Genomic DNA, 20,863 nt, shown 5'->3' on the forward strand with positions numbered 1-20,863 from the left:
TCTGGCAGATGCCCACGCAGGACAAAAGGGGTCATTCGGGAGCCTCTCGTCCACGCACAGACGTGTATGTGGTGTCTTGGTCAACACGTTGCTTTGGCTAAAGGCGGCATGGAGAGTCGTGACTTCATTTCCAACAATTCCCATTATGTTGTCCATAGAAAAACCATTACAAGGTCACTGTGGACTGTCAAATTCTCAGTAGTAGCCACGTGAAGGCAGACGTTGCTCTGTGTCTCTTTAATGTGTATTTACTTGCTTGGCTGCACCAGTCCTTTGTTGTGGCACGCAGGAGTTTTAGTTGGGGCACAAGGCACGTGAACTCTTTGGCATGCAGGATCTTTAGTTGCAACATGTGGGATCGGGTTCCTCGAACAGGGATTGAACCCGAGCTCCCTGCACTGGGAGTGTGCAGTCTTAGCCCCTGGACCACGAGGGACGTCCCAGACATGACTGTGCTGTATTTTGAATGACAGTTGATAAGGAGGGAGACCTTGAGGAGGAGAATCCGTTGTTTCATCCTGTAGGCTGTGTTTTTCCCCTTTGACTCAACCTGCATTTTCATTTAAAAGGAAATATGTCTCACACAGTCCCGATGAGGTTCAAAGTATTTTTATTGTCCCGTTAGTACGAGTGTAGTAGTGTTAGGCTTTCAGTCATGTCTGACTCTTTGTGACTCCACGGACTGTAGCCCACCAGGCTCCTCCATCCATGGGATTCTCCAGGCAAGACTACTGGAGTGGGTTGCCATTTCCTTCTCCAGGGGAACTTCCTGACCCAGGGATCAAGCCTGGGTCTCCTGGATTGCAGGCAGATTTTTTTTTTTTTTTACCATCTGAGCCACCAGGTTAACCACCCTGTTAGAGACACATTTACCAGCCTTACTATGCTAGAGCATAGGTATACACTAGTCTTGTGCTTTTTGGCTCTTGCAGAGTCAGGGAACCAAAATGTGTCAGTTCACATCAAAGCAAGGAAACTGATCAAACAAACATCAACAGCATATTTGTGATGTGGCAGACAAGGTTTCACTAAAAATAAGCCACCGATTCCAACAGCCAGGGGTTCCAAATGCGGTGATCAGCTGCCTGGGCCTCTGGCAGGTCTGTCCCGAGAACACTGCTGGAAGGAGGCTGTTCTCCCGGAGCTGCTCTGGGACTTCCTGGAAACTTCCCCTATGTACACAGGGCTGCATGAGGGAGTCTGCCTGAGCTTGGCCCAGAGTCACATCCTCTGTTTATTGAGCTCACCCTCAACAATGAGCCCTCCACAGTGAAAGCAACACTGCTCGGTAACCACTCTATCATCAACTCAAAGACAGAGAGAAGCACTGACCCCCAGCTATAGGATTTGGCTATAAAGAGACCACCCTAGTGATCCAGACAGTTGGTATCATTCAGTTCAGTCAGTTCAGTCGCTCAGTCGTGTCCGACTCTTTGCGATCCCATGGACTGCAGCACACCAGGCCTCCCTGTCCATCACCAACTCCTGGAGTTAACTCAAACTCATGTGCATCGAGTCGGTGATGCCATCCAACCATCTCATCCTCTGTCGTCCCCTTCTCCTCCCTCCTTCAATCTTTCCCAGCATCAGGGTCTTTTCCAGTGAGTCATTTCTTCACATCAGGTGGCCAAAGTATTGGAGTTTCAGCTTCAGCATCAGTCCTTTCAATGAACACTCAGGACTGATTTCCTTTAGAATGGACTGGTTGGATCTCCTTGCAGTCCAAGGGACTCTCAAGAGTCTTCTCCAACACGGCAGTTCAAAAGCATCAATTCTGCGCTTATAGTCCAACTCTCACATCCATACATGGCTACTGGAAAAACCATAGCCTTGACTAGACGGACCTTTGTTGACAAAATAATGTCTCTGCTTCTTACTCTTCTGCCGCTGCTAAGTCGCTTCAGTCGTATTCGACTCTGTGTGACCCCATAGACGGCTGCCCACCAGGCTCCCCCGTCCCTGGGATTCTCCAGGCAAGAACACTGGAATGGGTTGCCATTTCCTTCTCCAATGCATGAAAGTGAAAAGTGAAAGTGAAGTCGCTCAGTCATGTCCAACTCTTTGCGACCCCATGGACTGCAGCCTACCAGGCTCCTCTGTCCATGGGATTTTCCAGGCAAGAGTATTGGAGCGGGGTGCATTGCCTTCTCTGATATGCTGTCTAGGTTGGCCATAACTTTCCTTCCAAGGAGTAAGTGTCTTTTAATTTCATGGCTGCAATCACCATCTGCAGTGATTTTGGAGCCCCCCCAAATAAAGTCTGTCACTGTTTCCACTGTTTCCCCATCTATTTGCCATGAAGTGATGGGACCAGATGCCATGATCTTTGTTTTCTGAATGTTGAGTTTTAAGCCGACTTTGTCACTCTCCTCTTTGACTTTCATCAAGACGCTCTGTAGCTCTTCACTCTCTGCCATAAAGGTGGTGTCGTCTGCATATCTGAGGTTATTGATGTTTCTCCCGGCAATCTTGATTCCAGGTTGTGCTTCATCCAGCCCAGCGTTTCTCATGATGTACTCTGCATATAAGTTAAATAAGCGGGGGGACAATATACAGCCTTGACGTACTCCTTTTCCTATTTGGAACCAGTCTGTTGTTCCATGTCCAGTTCTAACTGTTGCTTCCTGACCTGCATATAGATTTCTCAAGAGGCAGATCAGGTGGTCTGGTATTCCCATCTCTTTAAGAATTTTCCACAGTTTGTTGTGATCCACACAGTCAAAGGCTTTGGCATAATCAATAAAGCAGAAGTAGGTGTTTTTCTGGAACTCTCTGGCTTTTTTGATGATCCAGCAGATGTTGGCGATTTGATCTCTGATTCCTCTGCCTTTTCTAAATCCAGCTTGAACATCTGGAAGTTCACGGTTCACATACTGTTGAAGCCTGGCTTGGAGAATTTTGAGTATTACTTTACTAGCGTGTGAGATGATTAGTTTTTCTTTATGGTTTAAATGAAAATACAAAATAAAAAAAATTTTTATGAGTACTTTCAGATCTCTGCAAATGTGTCCGTGGGTCCCCATTGGAGAAGCACTCTTTTAGGAGAATGAAGCTGAGTTTGTGAGTTTCACCTGTGGGTCGAGAAGGCTGTGTTTTGTCTCTGCCTATGTGCTGTGATTGTTTGCAAAAACGGCCACAAATCCTGTCCCTGTTGTCATCCACCCTGTTGTCATCCACACATCCAGGACAGTGTGACCCTGGATCTCCCATCTCCCCCCAGAAGGCGTAGTTGGCTCCTCCATCCTTCCTATCTGGATGACTATTGACCTACTGTGGTACCAGATGTGATGCAATCAGAGACTTGACTCTCACTTAGCATTGGGTGTTTCCTTTTCTTGCTTCCCTGGACACCCGAGTTTGCCACATGAATGAGCCCAGTCTAGCTTACTGGAGGATGACAGCTCCATGGAGAAGAATCTAGGTTTCCCAGCCAAGAGCCAGCCAGCTCCTGGCCACCAGCCTGTATGTGCCATCCTTGACCATCCAACCCCTAGGTGAGCCAGGGATGGACCACAGATGGAGCACAAGTGAGTCTAGGTGATGTTAGCTGCGCCAGGGTATATGAGTAGCGGAGCCCAGTTGACTGTAGCCTTATGAGCAGTAATAACTGATTTTATGTTCTAAGCCACTAAGTTTTGGGGTATTTTATTGCTAACAATAAGTGTCTGATAGACATTTTTTTTTTTCCAGTGATACCATAAGTCAGAAAAAGTTGACTGGAAAGATCAGCTCGGGGCTCTCAAACTGCTGAGAAGGCAGAAAAGGCTCAGCATGGCTTTTCTAGTATATTTTAGTGACTCCTAGGATTAAGTCTCGGATAACCATTGAGGGTTACAAAGAAAATACTTCATTGGACTTATATTTGCCTTCATTTAGATTTATATTATTGTTTTGAGGAAAAGTTGTATTTCGAGCTACAAGAATAGGCATAACGGTTTGGAAAATCTGCCCGGTGCCATCTCTCTGTGAACCAGGCTAGTGGGAGACCTGGCTGTTTGCAGCCCAGCTCAGAGCTGCTTACGTGGAACCATAACTGAAGGGCTATCTTTGCAGACTCTCAGAGAGCTGTATCTTTGCAGAGAGAACTGTGTGGTGCTTTAGAATCTATTTTACGTGATTAAATAGACGTGATTATGACTAGTAATTTGGTATCAGAAATAGGAGAAGGTTTTGTCTCTACAAAGATCATTTGAGCAATAGCATGCTTATGTTGCTTTAAATACAGCTAGAATTCTGTAGTTAACCTCGCCTTTGGGAAGCTTCAGGCTGAGATAAAGAAAACCAAAACATAAAACAGAGGCGAGATTTTAACAAATTCAATAAAGACTTAAAAAATTGTCCACATCAAAAAAAATCTTATTAAAGAAAAAAAAACCTCTTTGATACGTTTAAGCCTTTTCCTTCCATCTCTGCACTAATCCCCTTGTCTTTCTTTCTCAAGGCCTAAATATTTTGTGTTCACTTGGATTTTTTTTTTGTTTTTGTTTTCTCTGTTATATAGCTTCTCCCCTCTCCTCTTGGAGATTTTGTGGTATCACTTGGTCTGATCGATTCAATGATTTGTTGGTCCCTGGATATCATGGTTTGAGACAGCCAAGGAAACTGAGAGTTACTTTGCAGTTGTGCAGATGTGATGAGAGAAACATGAATGGGATATCAAGGGAGTGAAGAGAGGGAGGTTGTATTTAATCCAGACTAGACTGAGTTTATCCAGGAAGACTTCTTAGAGGAGGGAGCTCAGGCTTCTTCAGCCAGGAATTTTTAAAGGCATCAAAGGCGATGCCTTAGAAACTTGAAAACTTGCCTCACTTGCACAGGCCTAGATGTCATGCTGTTATTTTAGGGGAAGGAAGGGGATCTGGGTTGGGTGCAGCCCTAGCACTCTCAGGCAAAATGTTCTATGCTTCCAACACAGTAGAGACCAAGGACTTTGGATTGCCGTTCTCCTCGTCTTTGGCTGTGACCCAGGATCCCTCAACATGTGGACAAACAAGGAAGGGAAGACAGCAGCCGCTTGTCCCCCCTGCCGCCCCGTGTCCCTGTGTGCTGTGAGGCCCGCCTGGCCCCACGCTGGCCTCCCCGGCAGAGAAGGTTATCTATTATGTAAGAATCATCCATATTCCAATTGGCGATCAGGGCCAGCATTTAGTTCTTTTTCCATTATGTGGAATAATTTCAGCTCGTCTTACGAGTGTCATTATTGCTGCGATTTCTCAGTAATAGAAACAGCATCCATTGCTTCACCTCACCCTGTGTGTCTGGGTTAAGCGGGGGTGCGGTGGCAGCGGCTGGGACAAAGGCGGCTGGGGCTCCAGGCCCCCTGGGCACCTGGGTCCCCAGGTGGTGCGGCTTCTCCACCGCTGCGGCCGCCTGGCAGGGGTACCAATTAATTTTGTGACCTTTCCCTCCGCTTTTCATCAGGGAGTTCCGAGCCGCTGACAAACCTCAATTAAAGAGACTGCACTCCATGGGGTGGGGGGATGTGCCGAGACGTCCCAGAGACTCCCTCTTCCCCTCCCCTCCGCCCTGGCCCGAACTGACACAACAGTGGGTGTGCATGCGGGTTTGGTGAGTCAAGCCTGTGGGCGATCACCAGAGGTCGGTCTGCTTTGCCTCTGCCCCTCTCTGCCCCCCACCCCCACCCACCCCATGGCTGTTAACAGCAAGGATGCATCCCAGTGGGAACGAGCCAGAGGCAGGAGAACTCAGGGAAGGATGCTCATGGGATGCAGGGCAAACACATCCAGCCGTTGCCCTGAGTTTTCGGGGCTGCAGGTCCCTCGGGGCTTCAGTACCTCGTGGCATTTCTCCATCTGTGCTTTCCTTGTGGGGCTTCCGCTGCCTTGGCTGACTCCATCCTACATCCTGTCGGGTTGCTCTCCAGGCTCTGAGTCCATTTGGGGCTCTAGAAACACGAGTTGTCTTCCTGGGACCTGGGAGGGCCACCCGTGACGAGCAGCACCCGGACGGTATTTCTGCAAGGAGGCACGCGTGTTATGTGCTGAAGCTTTTTCTGTTTCCACATAAAGTCCGTTACAGGACTGCTTGCCTCCCTTCCTCCACTTCATTTTGTTTCCTCCTTTTTTTTCCCCCTCCTGTCTCTCCACTCTCTCTCTTTTCCTTCTGGAAAGTGCTAGACTTTTCCAGCTCCTGCCTCTGGGCATGACCTTTCCAGAGCGGGTGGAAGTTGCTGTGTTTCTTCTGAGCCAGGGATTTGTTGCAGCCATTAATAATAATAATAATAACACTAATGGTCACCGGAGGACAATGATCTCAAGTTCCGTGGCTCTGGACGAATGTTGCCACATATCTCCCTGCTGTCTGTGCAAAGCTGGGTTTGGAGGGTTGGGTGGGGATGGGGAAGCAGGGGGAGGAAGCCCTGGATGGGGTGGGAGGGAGAGGCAGGAGGAGAGGGAGACTGGTAGCTTGGGACAGAGCCTGTGTTTAGCTGCCTTGGCATTTGGGAGCTGCAAGGGGACCCAGCAACTGCGGAGCTGTCCTGGGTCCAAGGAGCCCCGCTGAAAGTATCAGGGGGAGGGCAGTGACTCACTGCCCCGCCGACGGGCAGCTAGGCAAGCTGTCAGGGCTGCCGTGAAAGGCTGAGAACGGCTTGCCTCGCTCAGAGGTTTGCCCTGGAAGGGATCAGCCCTCACCTCACCTCCGCCAGGGGCTGCAAGGACTGAGTGAGGTAGCGTGGATGGAAAAGTTCTGCAGAGATTAAAAAAAAAGAAGAAGAACAAGCTTCAGAAATGAAAGACAGCAATGCTATCAAGTTTAAAGAGGGATGTGCTGCCATCAGCAAAGAGGCAGGAATTTCTTCCCAGGGGACTTGGTGGCTTTCCCACTGCCCTCCTCCCGAGCACAGGCAGAAGCGGTGTTTATTTAAGGGTGCAGTAAAAAGAAATGCCGCACCCCTCCACTGCAGTGTCCGAACTGGATGAGCAGACGGGGCTCCAGGGTGCCAGGACAGGTGTCAGCCGCACAGGGGTTTCCTGACTCTCCCTCAGCCTCAAGAACGTTATGATAAAGCCACCAAGGCACAGCAGGTGTCTCTTGCAGACTGTTCCTTGAAATTCCAAGGGGTGTGTTTCTCCGTGGGAGGGTTAGGAAGGGTGGAGCCTAGAGTGAAAATTGTTCAGTCGTGTCTGACTCTTTGTGACCCCCTAGACTGTAGCCCACCAGGCTTCTCTGTCCGTGGAATTCTCCAGGCAAGAATACTGGAGTGGGTTGCCGTTTCCTTCTCCAAATCAGTGGTGGAGAGGGGAGGGTGGAACCTAGAAGGGAGGCTTAAAGGAGCCCCTGGAGGCTAGCCGGTGCCTGGGTCTGGGGATGCTCAGGGACACTGGACTGCAGAAGCTGTCCCCCCATCACCTGGGGGTGCCCCCTGCAGCTCTCTGCTGCACAGCCCGCTCTGCCTTCCTGACGCCACAGGTGGGGCCCAGTGCCCAGGAGTGGGTTGAATACAAGTGAGATCTGCTAGGGTTTTTTTCAGCTTTTTAAAAGGCAGCTTCTAAGTGAAGCTGAGGTGGGATTGTCTCAGGGCACCCCACCCCCAGCACTGGAATGAAGTAATGATAACCAACGGAGTGTAGTTGATAAAAGGGTCCAGGGATATGGTGGGGGAAGGGAGGGGTGGTTTGTCTCCTTGCCTGAAACCCCACCTTGGGAAGTCAGTGTGGCTTCTTCCCTTCCATGCGGGTCTTTGCTCAAATGCCATCTTCTCAGAGAGCCCTCTCTCAGCGCTGTATCTGGAGGAGCCCTCCAGCTTTGCGTTTCATAATGAGACGCTGGAAGAAAGCCTGACACAGTACTAACAGTAAGTACTTACTTACTGGAGCCCAGTACTTACAACAGTTGTGCTGTGTCACTATGGTGATGATTTTTTTCTCTAATCGACATTATCCCAACCAGCCCTTGGTTTTATAGTATATTGTGAGTTTATTGTCTGTCTCTGGAAGGACAAGGGACTTGGCTTTTTTGAATCGTCAGGACCTAGACTGGTTCTGGTGTGCAGTTGATACTTAATAAAAATTTGCCAAAGTAAAAAGTTGCCAAATACCTGAAGGCAGGCAGGCTTCCTGGAGGAAGCAGCAAAATTCTTCTCTTGACCTTACGTAAAGAGAGGGCCTGTGCATTCTCAGCATGACTAGCAATAAAGAAAGGTCATGAGCGTTCTCAGCCTTCTAAAGTGGAGTGTCTCAGCTTCAACACTGTTGGCATTTGGCCGGGTCACTCTCTGTGGTGGGGGCCACCCTGCGGGTTGTTGGGTGTTCAGTGGCATCCCCACTAGATGCCTGCACCTCCTCTTCCCCACCCCACACACAAAGCACCCGTTGCCAAATGTCCCCTGGGGAGCAGAGTCACCCCAGCTGAAAGCCACTGTTCTCAGTTAAAACCAGGGTCTCCCCCAGCTGTACCTGACTGATTACCGCCCACCCCCCACCCCCGTCAAACCAGCTGCCCCAAGTGGATGAAGGCGGCCACATCTCTGCTGGAATGAAGTGGTTCCCTTTCCGCATCCTTCCCCTGCTTCTGCCTCAATCACGTTGTAAAAAGAAGTGAGACAAAGGAAGAAACACCAGTTGAGGCACCGCTTTCCAGGGGAAACGCATCTTATAGCCATAGTGGTGCCTCAGATGTCAGCGTGAGATGTAGGGTGAGAAATAATTAAAGCTTATGGACAAAGAGCCGCGACTGCGTGGCCCTCAGCACGTGGCACGGACGCCAGCTGTCGCTGGGGGCGGGGCGGGGCCGGCCTGCTCCAAGGCCCTTCTGTCCCCAGGGGTCATCCATCTGCCGTGTCATCAGCCTTGACCCTTCAGCGGGATGCTCTCTTGATGCGCCCTCCCAGCGACATTGCAAATGAGAGCCCACTGCCCCTAGGATTCTCCGGCGGAGGGGGCAGGGGGCACCTAAGAACTTCAATGAGGGCGGCTCGCACAGTGCCACGGGGCTTTTTTCCCTTGCGTTTTAAAACAAGGTTAAAGGACGTGTCAGCGTCTTTATTAAAGTGCACGATAAGGGAACTCTATTCTATGACCTGTGATAAACCATAATGGAAAAGAATAAGGAAAAGAGTGTGTGTTGTGTGTAACTGAGTCACTCGGCTGGTCAAAACAAATTAACATTGTAAGTCAACTCTACTGCAGTTTTGAAAAGTGCCGTATAAAGAGCATTATAAATAAATGATTAGGACAAGAGAAATATATTGGAGGAGTCAGAGGACATGAGAGGAAGGGTTTATATTTCACTTTTTACCTTTAGTTAGACGGAAATAATGAAGTAAAATACCTGAATCATTTCTCTTTCTGATCCCTGATGAGCAAGAAGGTGTGTGTGTGTGTGTGTGTGTGTCTTTATGCAAGATGCAGCTAGGCATCACTTTTGTGAGATTCCCCTCTGAAACGTACCCAAGAAAACAGGTTTAGTATTTGCTTATAAATAGATGCATTCCATGATTGGATGATTAAGCCTTCTCCTCTTTCCCTATGAGATCACACATTTTATTTGTTTATTTAATCCACTAAGTTGGTTATTTTTATTTTGATTATTTTTTTCTTTTTACCAGCTTTATTGGTGTTCACCCAAAGTGTACCATTAGCATATTGCATCGTTATTTTAAAATTATGGTATAATATATGCTATGCTATGCTAAGTCACTTCAGTCATGTCCGACTCGGTGCGACCCCATAGATGGCAGCCCACCAGGCTCCCCCGTCCCTGGGATTTTCCAGGCGGGAACACTGGAGTGGGTATATACATAACATTGAAACTGCCACTGTAACCATTTAAAGTGCATAACGCAGTGTCATTAATTGCATTCACAGTGCTGTGCAGCCGTCGCCACCGTCCATCTCCAGAACGTTATCACCCGAAACAGGAGCCCTGTGACCATTTAGCAGTAACTCCCGATTCCTCCTTCCCAGCCCCTGAAAGTGAAGAAGTGAAAGTGTTCCTTGCTCGGTCACGTCCAGCTCTTTGCGACCCCATGGACTGTAGCCCACCAGGCTCCTCTGTCCGTGGGATGCTCCAGCAAGAATACTGGAGTGGGTTGCCATTCCCTTCTCCAGGGGATCTTCCTGACCCAGGGATCGAACCCAGGACTAACTGCATTGCAGGCAGATTCTTTACCATCTGAGCCCCCAGGGAAGCGCTGGTACCCTGTAGTTTCTGTCTCTGATTTTGCCTGCTCTAGGTATTTCATGTAAGTGGACTCATACAGTACTTGTCATTTTGAGGTACACACATTTTAAATGGAAATTTCTGTTTGTTTGAAACTATTTTGCCTGGTTTTCAGAAAATAGCTGCCGTTTCCTTGCCATTGAGATGATTCTCTTCACCTTCCCTTAGGTGCTAGGGGCCCTGTCGATGTCTTTGGAAGACAGACTCACAGCCCCATTGTAGACTCACTGGTTTGCCCCTCACTGGACTGTAAACTCCATAAGAGCTAGAATTGGGTAGTTTACGAGGTGTCCAGAAAGTTGACAGTCAGTAAATATTTGTTCAGTAAACGTGGGGATCAAAATGAAGACTTTGCGCAGCTCATGCAAAGAGTCAGAATAACTGGTGCTGGACAAAGCAGAAGGGCGACATGATTTAAGGCCAACTGGGCTCAACTTCAGATGTGCCGTATCCTCCAGGACTCTCCGTTTCATCCTTTTGAGATGCTTCTGTTTGCCTCGCATCCTCTTTTGATACCATGAGAAACCAGAAGACGCTGAATTCCTGGAAATTGCTGCCCTTGGTTCCTGTGCTGAGGCCACCACTGGGCGGACCTGCTGTCCAGGCTTCTTTTGACGGTTCAGGAACTGAGTCCCTTCTGCCCTCTGCCCTGCAGTGAGAGGAGAGAGGGATTTTGGGGTTTGCTCTTTCCCAGTGTGTGTTTTTCCCATTTCTAGGATCAGCACGGTTGCCTCCAATGCCAATTGTTGTCATCCCCAAAGTTCTGCAGCCAGAAAGCTTGTGGCCTTGCTCATGGCTCCTCCTGGCCTAACAGCTGGGTCCCAGGCAGCCGGTGCCCTCCGTGGAGATAAGCAGGTTGCCTGGGTCCCCGGGAGCCCGAGGGGCTGGGGGATGAAGGCAGAGGAGGTGCTATAGTGATGCCCTGCTTCTCGTTTCAGGGTGCAGCAGAAGACCCGCAGACGGCCCTGGCACTGAACTTGGACCCTGTGCTGACGAAGAAGTCCGATGCGGAGGGTGCCAGGATGCTCTTCCCCGAGAGCGAACTTTCCATCCGGATAGGTAGAGCGGGGCTTCTTTCAGGCAAGCTCCCTGCTGCAGACCGCGAGCTGAGTCAGACAGGAGAGACTGGAGCCAGGGGCGGGAGGGGTGGCCGGGACGTGCCAGCTTGCTCCGTCCTGTCTTTGCCAGGCGCCCACCTCGCTGTCGCCTGGGGCTGGGCCAGCACACGCGCCTCCCCTCCACGTTGGTTCTCCAAACCACCTGCTTAGAGCGCAGTATGAAACAGAGCCTTTGGCTGTTTCCCTGACTTGGACAAGTGGGTCTGTGGGCTGCTCTGGTGGGTTTGGGCTGATTCGGGTTGCAGCGGACAGAGCTCTGTCCCTCTGTCTCCCCCTCTGATGGCCCCCTGGATGTTCCTTCCCACTGACGTGACTTTCATCTTTCTGGTTCATCTGGGGAACTTTGGGTCTTGTTTTCACTGATTCAGTCTGGAGCCTGAAAACCTGAAAACACTGATGGCAAAGCCATGCATTTTCTCTTAAGCTAGAGGGAGTGCGCCCTCTTGAGAGGAATCGGGGCGGGGGAGGTGCTATATTCCTGAATCTCCATGGGGGCAGTGCAGACTGGGTTGGTGCCCCCTGAGAAGGAGCTGAAGAATGATGCTGGTCCCCAGCCTCAGTGTAGACTTCCCCTTGCATGCCCTGTCATGGTTCACTTGGGGGAGTTGGCTACTTTAAGTGCCCGTTTGCACCAGGAGGGGTGGCTTCCTCTCTTTTCCTTTGTCTTTATCTAAGTCCCACGTTGCTGTGAAACCTTGTCCCTTTCTTTTCCTCTACTTCTGTAAATCCCAGACTCAGGAACTTAACCAAGCAAAGGATGCTGAAAGCGGCCGCCCCATCCCTTGCTTGGAGTTCTTCTCTCTTAGAAGAATCGAGGAGAAAGAGACTGGTGACTGGCCACCGTCTTCACCTTTGTGATTTAAGGGAGCAAGTCCTCTCACGTTTCCGGGCTGGCGTTTTAATTTGATATGTGTCTCTGAAATGATCCCTAATGATTAGGGATCCCTAATGATCCCTAACCTGGGGCGTAGAGATCCTACAGGAGGTACAGCCATGCTTCAGCCAGTTCTCAGCTATCTGTGCTCAGATTAGGTCCTGCAGGAATTATTCATGGAAACTTGAACACCTCTTCCTCTCGGGTTGAAGCTCATGGCCCCCCCACCTCTTCCGAAGTGGGATTTAATCAGGAAGTGAAAATTCAGCCAAAGAGAGCTCAAGTAACAGAGGGTTAGCACGAAAACTCTGCCCCTCGCGTCCAGTCGCACGTGTCATTCGTTTTCAAGTCAGCTCCGCTCGGGTGTGGTCTGCGGTCTTCCTTTTACTGGAGAGTCGAGCGCTGTCTGGTGAGCAGGGTGGGGCACTGTCCTCCAGTTAAGGCGGTCACTTTCCATGCCGAGTCGTGGGGACTCAGGAAAAGAAGGCTTTCTGTCAGTTCTCCCCAGCTCTTGCACGTTGGATCTCCTGTGATCCCCAATGAAGACGTTATGGTCCTGACTCTGAGCCATCTCTAGTCTCTGCCAGACTTTATTCTCTGCCATTGTTTTCAATCTTCAAGGCCACAGGGGAAAGGTTCAGTGCCTGTCAATCAAAAAAGTAAAAAAGGGCATAAGAAGTGTTGACAATACCATCTTCAAGGTCATTGTCAACTTGTAAATCATTAACAAATAAAATATGACTTAATTGAAGCAAAAAAAATAAAAAGTAAAAAGAGATCCCTTTGACATGAACCTTTTCCGACAGGACCACGAGAATATAGGGCCAGTGGGGCTGACCTTGGGTGGCCTCTGCCTGCGGTGGCTTGGAAGCAGGGTTTCAGTTCCCAGTCAGAACTAAGGTCAGGCCTGGTGGTGAGAGCACCGAATCCGAGCCACTGGACCAGTGTCCGGTGACGAGACCTGGGCCCCTCCGGTTTGTAGAAAAGAACTTCATGAAGATGGAAATTAGTGAAACAAGTGAAGCGTTTATTAGGAGGAGGAGAGCACAGTGCGCGTGGACAGATGCGTGGGCAGGCTCAGAGGCACTCGTGCCCTCGTGGTAGTTAAATCACCTCTGCGGGGCATTTCCTCCGGGTTTTCTCTGGCCCATCATCCTGCTCTGCCGAGTTCTGAGTCTGTGTTTGGTTTATCTCAGCGTCCTCCCTGCTGGCTTCCCCGCTGGCTCAGTGGTAAAGAATCCGCCAGCAGTGTGGGAGACCCAGGTTCGATCCCTGGGTTGGGAAGATCCCCTGGAGGAGGAAATCGCCACCCACTCCAGTATTCTTGCTGGGGTCATCCCTTGGACAGAGGAGCCTGGTGGGCTACATACAGTCCATCGGGTCGCTAAGAGTCAGACACGGCTCAGTGACTAACACTTCCTTTCAGGGTCTTCCTGCCTCCGGAGTTGACTTTGCTGGAAAGTCTCCCAGGCTTGCTGGACCTTCTTGGCCACTCCAGGGCGGGGTGGCGAGCAGAGGCTGCGTGGGAGGCAATGCCATCCTGTCCTCTACTCAGAAGCACCTAGGCAGAGCCCGTTACCAGGTTACCAGGCAACCCTTGGTCACTGTTGCTAGCCATTCGGATCTGAGAGCTAATGCAGCCCGCGGAGGGTGGGGGGAGCGCAGAGATGGTTTGCGGAGCCCGAGGGAACCCAGCTACCTCCGGAAAAGTTGTTCCTCTTCTCGCCTGGGTACACCTGTGGGTGTCAGGCGGTCGAGGACTTGAAAGTTGGTAATGGCTATTTGATGACTGGCTGTGTACAGATCAAGTATGAGCATGCCTTATTTGTACCATCTGGATCTGCCCTTAAGCTTGCTGTAAATGGAGCCCGGAGATTGGTTTAATGGGTGTTTGGTGAATAACATCAGCCTCTAAAAAATAATATTGGTGCTGCTGTTGTAATGTCCTGTAATTGGTTCAACAAGAGGAAAAGCCAGAAGGGCCGCTCTGCGAGACGGGTTCAGCTGCCTCGAGTCTCAGCAGCGGCCCTCGCCGGGGAAAGTACTTATGCGTTTACGATGCTTTCCTATGTACGTCTCAGTGCCAAACGTTTTACAATATCAACTGTTCTCAGGGCTGGGGGTATTCTGGGTCGCAGGTAAACCAGAAGTTCTTATAAATCAGTCTCTCTCTCCCACCTTCACCGCCGCCCCTCCCCCCGCCCCAGCTGTGTATCTATCTCCAACCAACTTTCTTTTAATTAAGAAAATAATGACCTGGGTGACAACTATTAAGTAATTTTTCTTCCTCCTTCAGATCCCTGGCTCAGAGGTTAAAGCGTCTGCCTAGAATGGGGGAGACCCAGGTTCCATCCCTGGGTCAGGAAGATCCCCTGGAGAAGGAAATGGCAACCCACTCCAGTGCTCTTGCCTGGAGAATCCCATGGAGGGAGGAGCCTGGTAGGCTACAGTCCATGGGGTCGCAAAGAGTCGGACACAACTGAGCGGCTTCACTTTCATTTTCAGATCCCTTACGGCCCAGGTTTCCCTCTCAGACACAGACACTGCTTCTTGTCTCCCGTGTTTCCTCTAGGAAGTCCTGATGTGGCGTTTGCCCCGTTGTGCCTGAACCCCCTTTTCGGAAGTCCTGATGTGGCATTCACCCTGTTGTACCTGGCCCCCCTTTCTCTGAGCCTGGTGTTTTTCACTTCATAACACATTTCGATTTCTGTTCTGGGAACATTCGCTGAAGCGTCCCATTCTTATTTTTGGCTGTGATCTTACCTAATTAGTCCCCTCTTGATGGCCTCTTAGGGTGTTTACCGTCTTTTGCTGTTAATGCAGCAGAGAGATTTTCACATGTGTTAACACATCTCTGTAGGCAGTTCTATGGTTGAGTAAATTCTGGAAATTAGGCCAGGGGTTCTGTACATCTGGAGCCCAGGAGTGGGCACCAAAGAGTCTGTGAACCTCCTGGAGCTTTATGCAGAAAGATCCGTGTATTTTGAGGAATCTAAGAAAATGGCACTGATGAGTAGAGACACAGACGTTGAGAACAGGCTTGCGGACACAGCGGGGGAAGGAGAGGGTGGGGTGAGCTGGGAGAGTGGCGCTGCCGTGTGCATTGCCGTGGGCTAAAGGGATAGCTGGCAGGAAGCTGCTGTATAGCCGCTCAGCACTGTGTGATGACCTGAGGGGTGGGACGGGGTGTGGAAGAGTCGCTCCAAGGGAGGGAATATGTGTGCACATGTGGCTGAGTCACACTGCACAGCAGAAACTCACACACATTGTAAAGCAACCATACTCCAGTTTTTAAAAAAGATGCATTTTTGGAAGGCAGAGGTCTATAGCGTCCATCACACTTCAGCTGGATCCATGACCTCCGTGTTTATCTAGAAACCTGGGTTTCTTCGCCTCAACAGCCCCATTCGGCTGCCAGTGAACTTTCTGTCTTTTTTCTTTCTCACGAGCACTCTGCTTAAGGCTACGTGCTAAGTTGCTTCAGTCGTGTCTGACTCTTTGCAACCCCAAGGACCTTAGCATTCCCGTCCATGGAATTCTCCAGGCAAGAACACTGGAGTGGATTGCCATGCCCTCCTCCAGAGGATCCTCCCAAGCCAGGGATCAAACCCACGTCTCTTACGCCTGCCTGCTTTGACAGGCGAGTTCTTTACATCTAGTGCCACCTGGGAAGTCACTCTTTAGGCTGAAAGTGAAAGTGAGTGCGTTAGTTGCTCAGTGTGTCCAACTCTTTGTGACCTTATGGACTGTAGCCCACCAGGCTCCTCTGTCCATGGGATTCTCCAGGCAAGAATGCTGGAGTGGGTCGCCATGTCCTTCCCCAGGGGCTCCTCCTAACCCAGGAATCGAACCTGCGTCTCCTGCATTGCAGATGGATTCTTCACCATCTGAGCCACCAGGGGAACCCAAGAATACTAGAGAGGGTAACCTGTCCCTTCTCCAGGGATCTTCCTGACCCAGAAATTGAACCGGGGTCTCCTGCATTGCAGGCAGATTCTTAATCGGCTGAGATACCGGGGAAGGTAATTGTTAACTTCCCCATTTCCTTAAGTTGTTTGTTCTGAGAGGAAGCTGAAACTCTCCAAGACTTTTTTTTTTTTTTTTATGGATCCATTAGCATGCCAGATGGAAAATTGAATGTAATTTTGTGTTTCTGTGGAAGGAACAGAAGTAGGCATTATTTTCCAGGAGAGAAAGAGGTGGATTTAATTTGGGAAATTAGTTGTGAAGCGGCTTCTATTTATTATCCGTGAAGCTTTTCAAAGCTGGTTGGGGGAGACATGAATGGGGATTCAAGTCAGGCAAGCCCAAGCCGTAAGAAACTCCTGTAAGAGACACATTCTCCCTTGATGTCTTACTCTGTTATGTCAGAAGAATTCAGCTGGCAAAGATAACTCTACCTGGGCAGCCTGGCAGACGAGAAACCGTGTTTTGCAAAACGAAACCGATGCAGACGTAGCTTTAAGTGGGTTGTGAATTTGGAGAAATGTACCACCCCTGGCCACAAGTATTTGTTTGTTTCTTAGTCTAAAATCTTGAATTCCTGGTTGTTTATGCTCTGGCCTTGCTGGGTGGCATTTTCTCGTAGAACTAGAACTGGTCTTGGGTGACAGAATTGGCCTCTTTTGGCCCAAGGTTCCCGAGTGTGCAAGCCCCAGATGAGCACCTACAGGATGGCTCACTCCGCGTCGTGATGGAGCGGGGATGCTCTCCGATGCCCAACTCCCTCCGCAGGGCACCCCCAGCTGCTCTCCAGGTACCCCGCAGTCTTCTGTCAATCAGAGCTTGGAATCATTCCTCTCCGCCATATCTCTCGTTAAACATCCTCCCTTTGGTGCCTCTGGGAAAAAGATTTGACCAGCCATTGAATGTGGAGGCACCGCCCCTGACAGTGTTTCGCTCCTGCTTGTGTGCTTGCATTTTAACTGGGGACGCTTTCTTCTTCTTCTTCTTTTTAATGTTATATTATTATTATGCGGCATGAGAACACTTAGGTGCTTCGTGTGGGGTCTAGTTCCCGGCCCAGGGATGGAACCTGGTCCCCCATGCACCGAGAGCATGGAGTCTTAGCCACTGAACGGTGAGCCCAACAGATGGGTTTTCACACTGGCTGGCCTTTGGAGGATTATGGTTTTCGGCACACACGTGGGGCCTGGGGGGCAGCCAGTCGCTGTGGGGGTGAACTCCCTTCTTGGGGGACAGTTGTCTGTTCTCTCTGTAAGATCAGCCTCCTGTATCCAGCTCCCAACTCCTAGATTTCCTCAGCTCTGAAATTCTTCAGAATAGTTGAGTCCTAGGGAAGCAAAGAGGGCTTATTTAAGCAGCTTCAAGCTTCCTCTGACAGATCTTCTAATTTTCCAAGTCTTCTTGACTTCTGTCACTGACATTTCCAGTTAGATTTAGTACACTTAAATTTTGTGTGTTTTTAAAAAAATTTTTATTTTGTATCGGGGTGTAGCCGATTAACAATGTTGTGATGGTTTCAGGTGGACAACGACAGGACTCAGCCGTCCATACTCATGTTTCCATTCTCCCCCAAACCCCCCTGCCATCCAGGCTGCCACACGACATTGAGCAGAGTCCCCTGTGCTGTACAGGAGGTCTTTGTTGGTTATCCATTTGAAATATAGCAGAGTGCTTTGATCAGGAGTCAGATGCAGCTCTTTTTTTTTTTTTTAATGACTAGGTTTCCAAAATAATGTGTTTAGGGACGTCTCTGAGATGATATTAGTAATTTTGAATTTGTATCAGTGAGATCTCTACAGATAAAGAATAACTTCACAGTTGCTCATGTAAATTTAACGCCTTGGCATGTGGTTTTAGCAATTAAGACTTTTTCTTTTTTCCTGTGATTGGCTGGTCAGGGGACATTTTCCAGCCTTCTCCTGGCCTCACTGAGAGGAATTGCCCGGGACCTGAAAAGCAGACAAGCCTTGCTTTTGTTACGTCCTTTCTGGGCCAAGGGCCGTACCCGGGTTTCTTCATTGAAAGGGCTGTGAACCAAACCTGTCAGCGCGTGGCAGCAGCTCTGAGGGTATTAAATGCGCCACGATTTCATAGCAAAGAACCAAACCCGAACAAAAATATTTTGCCAAAGGATAAAGGATAAAAATATTTTTCCGAAGGACTGAGGGCAGCAGGAGAAGGGGGCGACAGAGGATGAGACGGTTGGTTGGCATCATCAGCTCAATGGACATGAGTCTGAGCAGCTCTGGGAGACAGTGAAGGACAGGGAAGCCTGGTATGCTGCAGTCCCTGGGGTCGCAAAGAGTCGAACACGACTAAGTGAACACTAACAACAAAGGATAAATAGCAAGTTCAACAATAATAATTACCAGGAGCTCTTTAGCACCATGAATGTTTAATAAGAGAAGTAACACAGAAACACCCTCTGGGACTGGGCTCTGTGTGGGAGGCCTGAGTGAGCGTCTGCGTGTCTCAGTTCAGGAGAGCATTGTTACATGGATACTTTTTATAGATTTTTTAGCGTCTGAATAGTGTAATGTTCTGCCTACCTACTGTTTAGCACTGCAACAGCACTTTTCCTGTTTATCTGCTTTTAGGCCGTCAGTGCACAGGGCATTTTTCAGGAGGCCTGGGCCCAGAGGCAGTTTGGAGCTTAAGGCAATGGCACCCCACTCCAGCACTCTTGCCTGGAAAATCTCATGGGCAGGGGAGCCTGGTAGGCTGCAGTCCATGGGGTCGCTAAGAGTCGGACAGGACTCAGCGACTTCACTTTCACTTTTCACTTTCATGTATTGGAGAAGGAAATGGCAGCCCACTCCAGTGTTCTTGCCTGAAGAATCCCAGGGATGGGGAAGCCTAGTGGGCTGCTATCTATGGGGTCGCACAGAGTTGGACACGACTGAAGCGACTTAGCTTAGCTTAGCTTATGCATTTCCTAGGTGGCTCAGGGATAAAGAATCCTCCTGGCAATGCAGGAGACTTGGGTTCGATCCCTGGGTCAGGAAGATCCCCCTGGAGAAGGGAATGGCAACCCACTCCAGTATTCTTGCCTGGAGAATCCCACGGACAGAGGAGTCTGGCGGGCTACAGTCCACGGGGTCGCGTGTCAGGGCTGCCATAACAGAGGACTGCCCGGTGAGCAGCTTGTGCAGCAGAAATACATTTTCTCACAGTTCTGGGGTCTTGAGGTCTCAGGTCCGGGAGTGGGCAGGGTGCTTTCTTCGCAGGCATCTCCCCATGGTGTGTTGACAGCCGCCTTCTCCCTGCATCCTCAGCTGGCCTTCCCTCCGCCTGTCTGTGTTCCTCTGCTTACCAGTCCTATTGGATGAGGGTCCACCTCAATGACCTTGTTATAATGTAATTACCTCTCTAAAGACCCTGTTTCCAAACACAGTTAAATGCTGAGTCCTGGGGATTAGGGCTTCAGTGCGTGCATTTGAGGGGACACAACTCAGCCCCTAATAGCGCCTGATTTCTTCAAAACATTGCCTTCTTATGGATGGTAACCCCCTGAAGGACCATTGTGCAAGGGCACTGGCGTGGTTCCCTCCGTCTCCCCCTTCCTCCCTTCCTCCCTTGTTCCCTTCCTTCCTTTCTCCTCCCTCCCCTTCCTTCTTCCTCCCTTCCTCCTGCCTTCCTCTCCTTTCTGTCTCTTTGATTCCTTCACTGTATTTCCGCCTCCTTATTTGTTCTTCCCATGCTTGGACGCACTGGGAATGCTGAGTCATCAGTGTGGAGAACAGCACTGATGAGGCTGGAGAGTTTCTCGAGGCAGCAAGCAGAGACAGAGTCAGGTGATCTGAAGTCCCGTCTTGTAAGACCGCGGGCAGGTGTGCAGTCCCCCCTAGAGGAATTACTCAGCTGACTTTGGGGGAGATTCCTGGTCTCACACATTGGAATGGATAGGCGTGCTCTCCTGACGGTTCGTCTCCCAGGGCTGCCGTATGACATTCCACTAACTGTGCGTCTTCACAGAAACGGATGCTCTCACAGCTCCGGAGGCTGGAATTTTGAAATCAAAGCGTCCACAGGGTCAGGCTGTTTAACAGCTTCATGGGTTCTAGTAACTTCTGGCGGCCCCCGGCACTCCTTGGCTTGCAGCTGCAAACCTCCAGTCTTGAGCACGGTTGTCACGTGGCCTTCTTCCCCGTGTGCCTGTCTGTGCCTCAGTGTCTAAATCTTCCTCTGCTTTCATAAAGACCCCAACTGTCGGACCCGCCCTAACCCACTCTGCCCACTCCTTAATTCGTCCCATCTGCAGACTCTTACTTCTAGGTGAGATCCCAGGCTGAGGCACCTTCCGGTGGAGGGGGACACGTTTCAGCCCGGTCCGCTCACCAGCCCCACCCTCTGCTCCTCCGTGGCCAGGCCGTAGGAGCTTGGTTATTTGGCAGAGGAGGGGTGGTGGTGGTGGGTGGGGGGCTTCTGTCATGCACATGGGAAGGGAGAGGGGAAACATGGAGAGGAATCCAGAGGCGCCTAATCCTGGCAGTCATAAAGCCCCCACTTAATTCACTGGAGCCTTCAGGGCAGCTGCCAGGACTCTCTGTCTGAAATATTCATTAAGCGTCTACCAAAGAGTTAGGGATACTATTTCCTTTTGTAACATTTAACATTTGCTGGGCTAGCAGGTTCCATCATATTTATTAGAATTCTGACACATTCATTTCAGCTCATAAGTCTATTAAACAGCGAAATGTGTTTTTAATGTGCTTTTGGGAAA

The 20,863-nt window shown here is 49.9% G+C and overlaps 1 protein-coding gene across 3 annotated transcripts in view; it reads left to right on the plus strand.

The window, feature by feature from the left end:
- SLC39A11 (solute carrier family 39 member 11) overlaps positions 1-20,863 on the plus strand; it is a 370,219-nt gene that overhangs the window by 182,477 nt on the left and 166,879 nt on the right. For 2 of the 3 annotated variants that reach the window (XM_042256462.2, XM_027974012.2), the window contains exon 5: positions 11,121-11,262. In XM_042256462.2, the coding sequence (XP_042112396.1) occupies positions 11,121-11,262 (142 nt within the window). The remainder of the gene's footprint in view (positions 1-11,120; positions 11,263-20,863) is intronic. The other variant, XM_027974013.2, reaches the window with a different exon arrangement.

Source organism: Ovis aries, chromosome 11 (assembly GCF_016772045.2).
Source record: "Ovis aries strain OAR_USU_Benz2616 breed Rambouillet chromosome 11, ARS-UI_Ramb_v3.0, whole genome shotgun sequence".
Classification (NCBI taxonomy): Eukaryota; Metazoa; Chordata; class Mammalia; order Artiodactyla; family Bovidae; genus Ovis; species Ovis aries.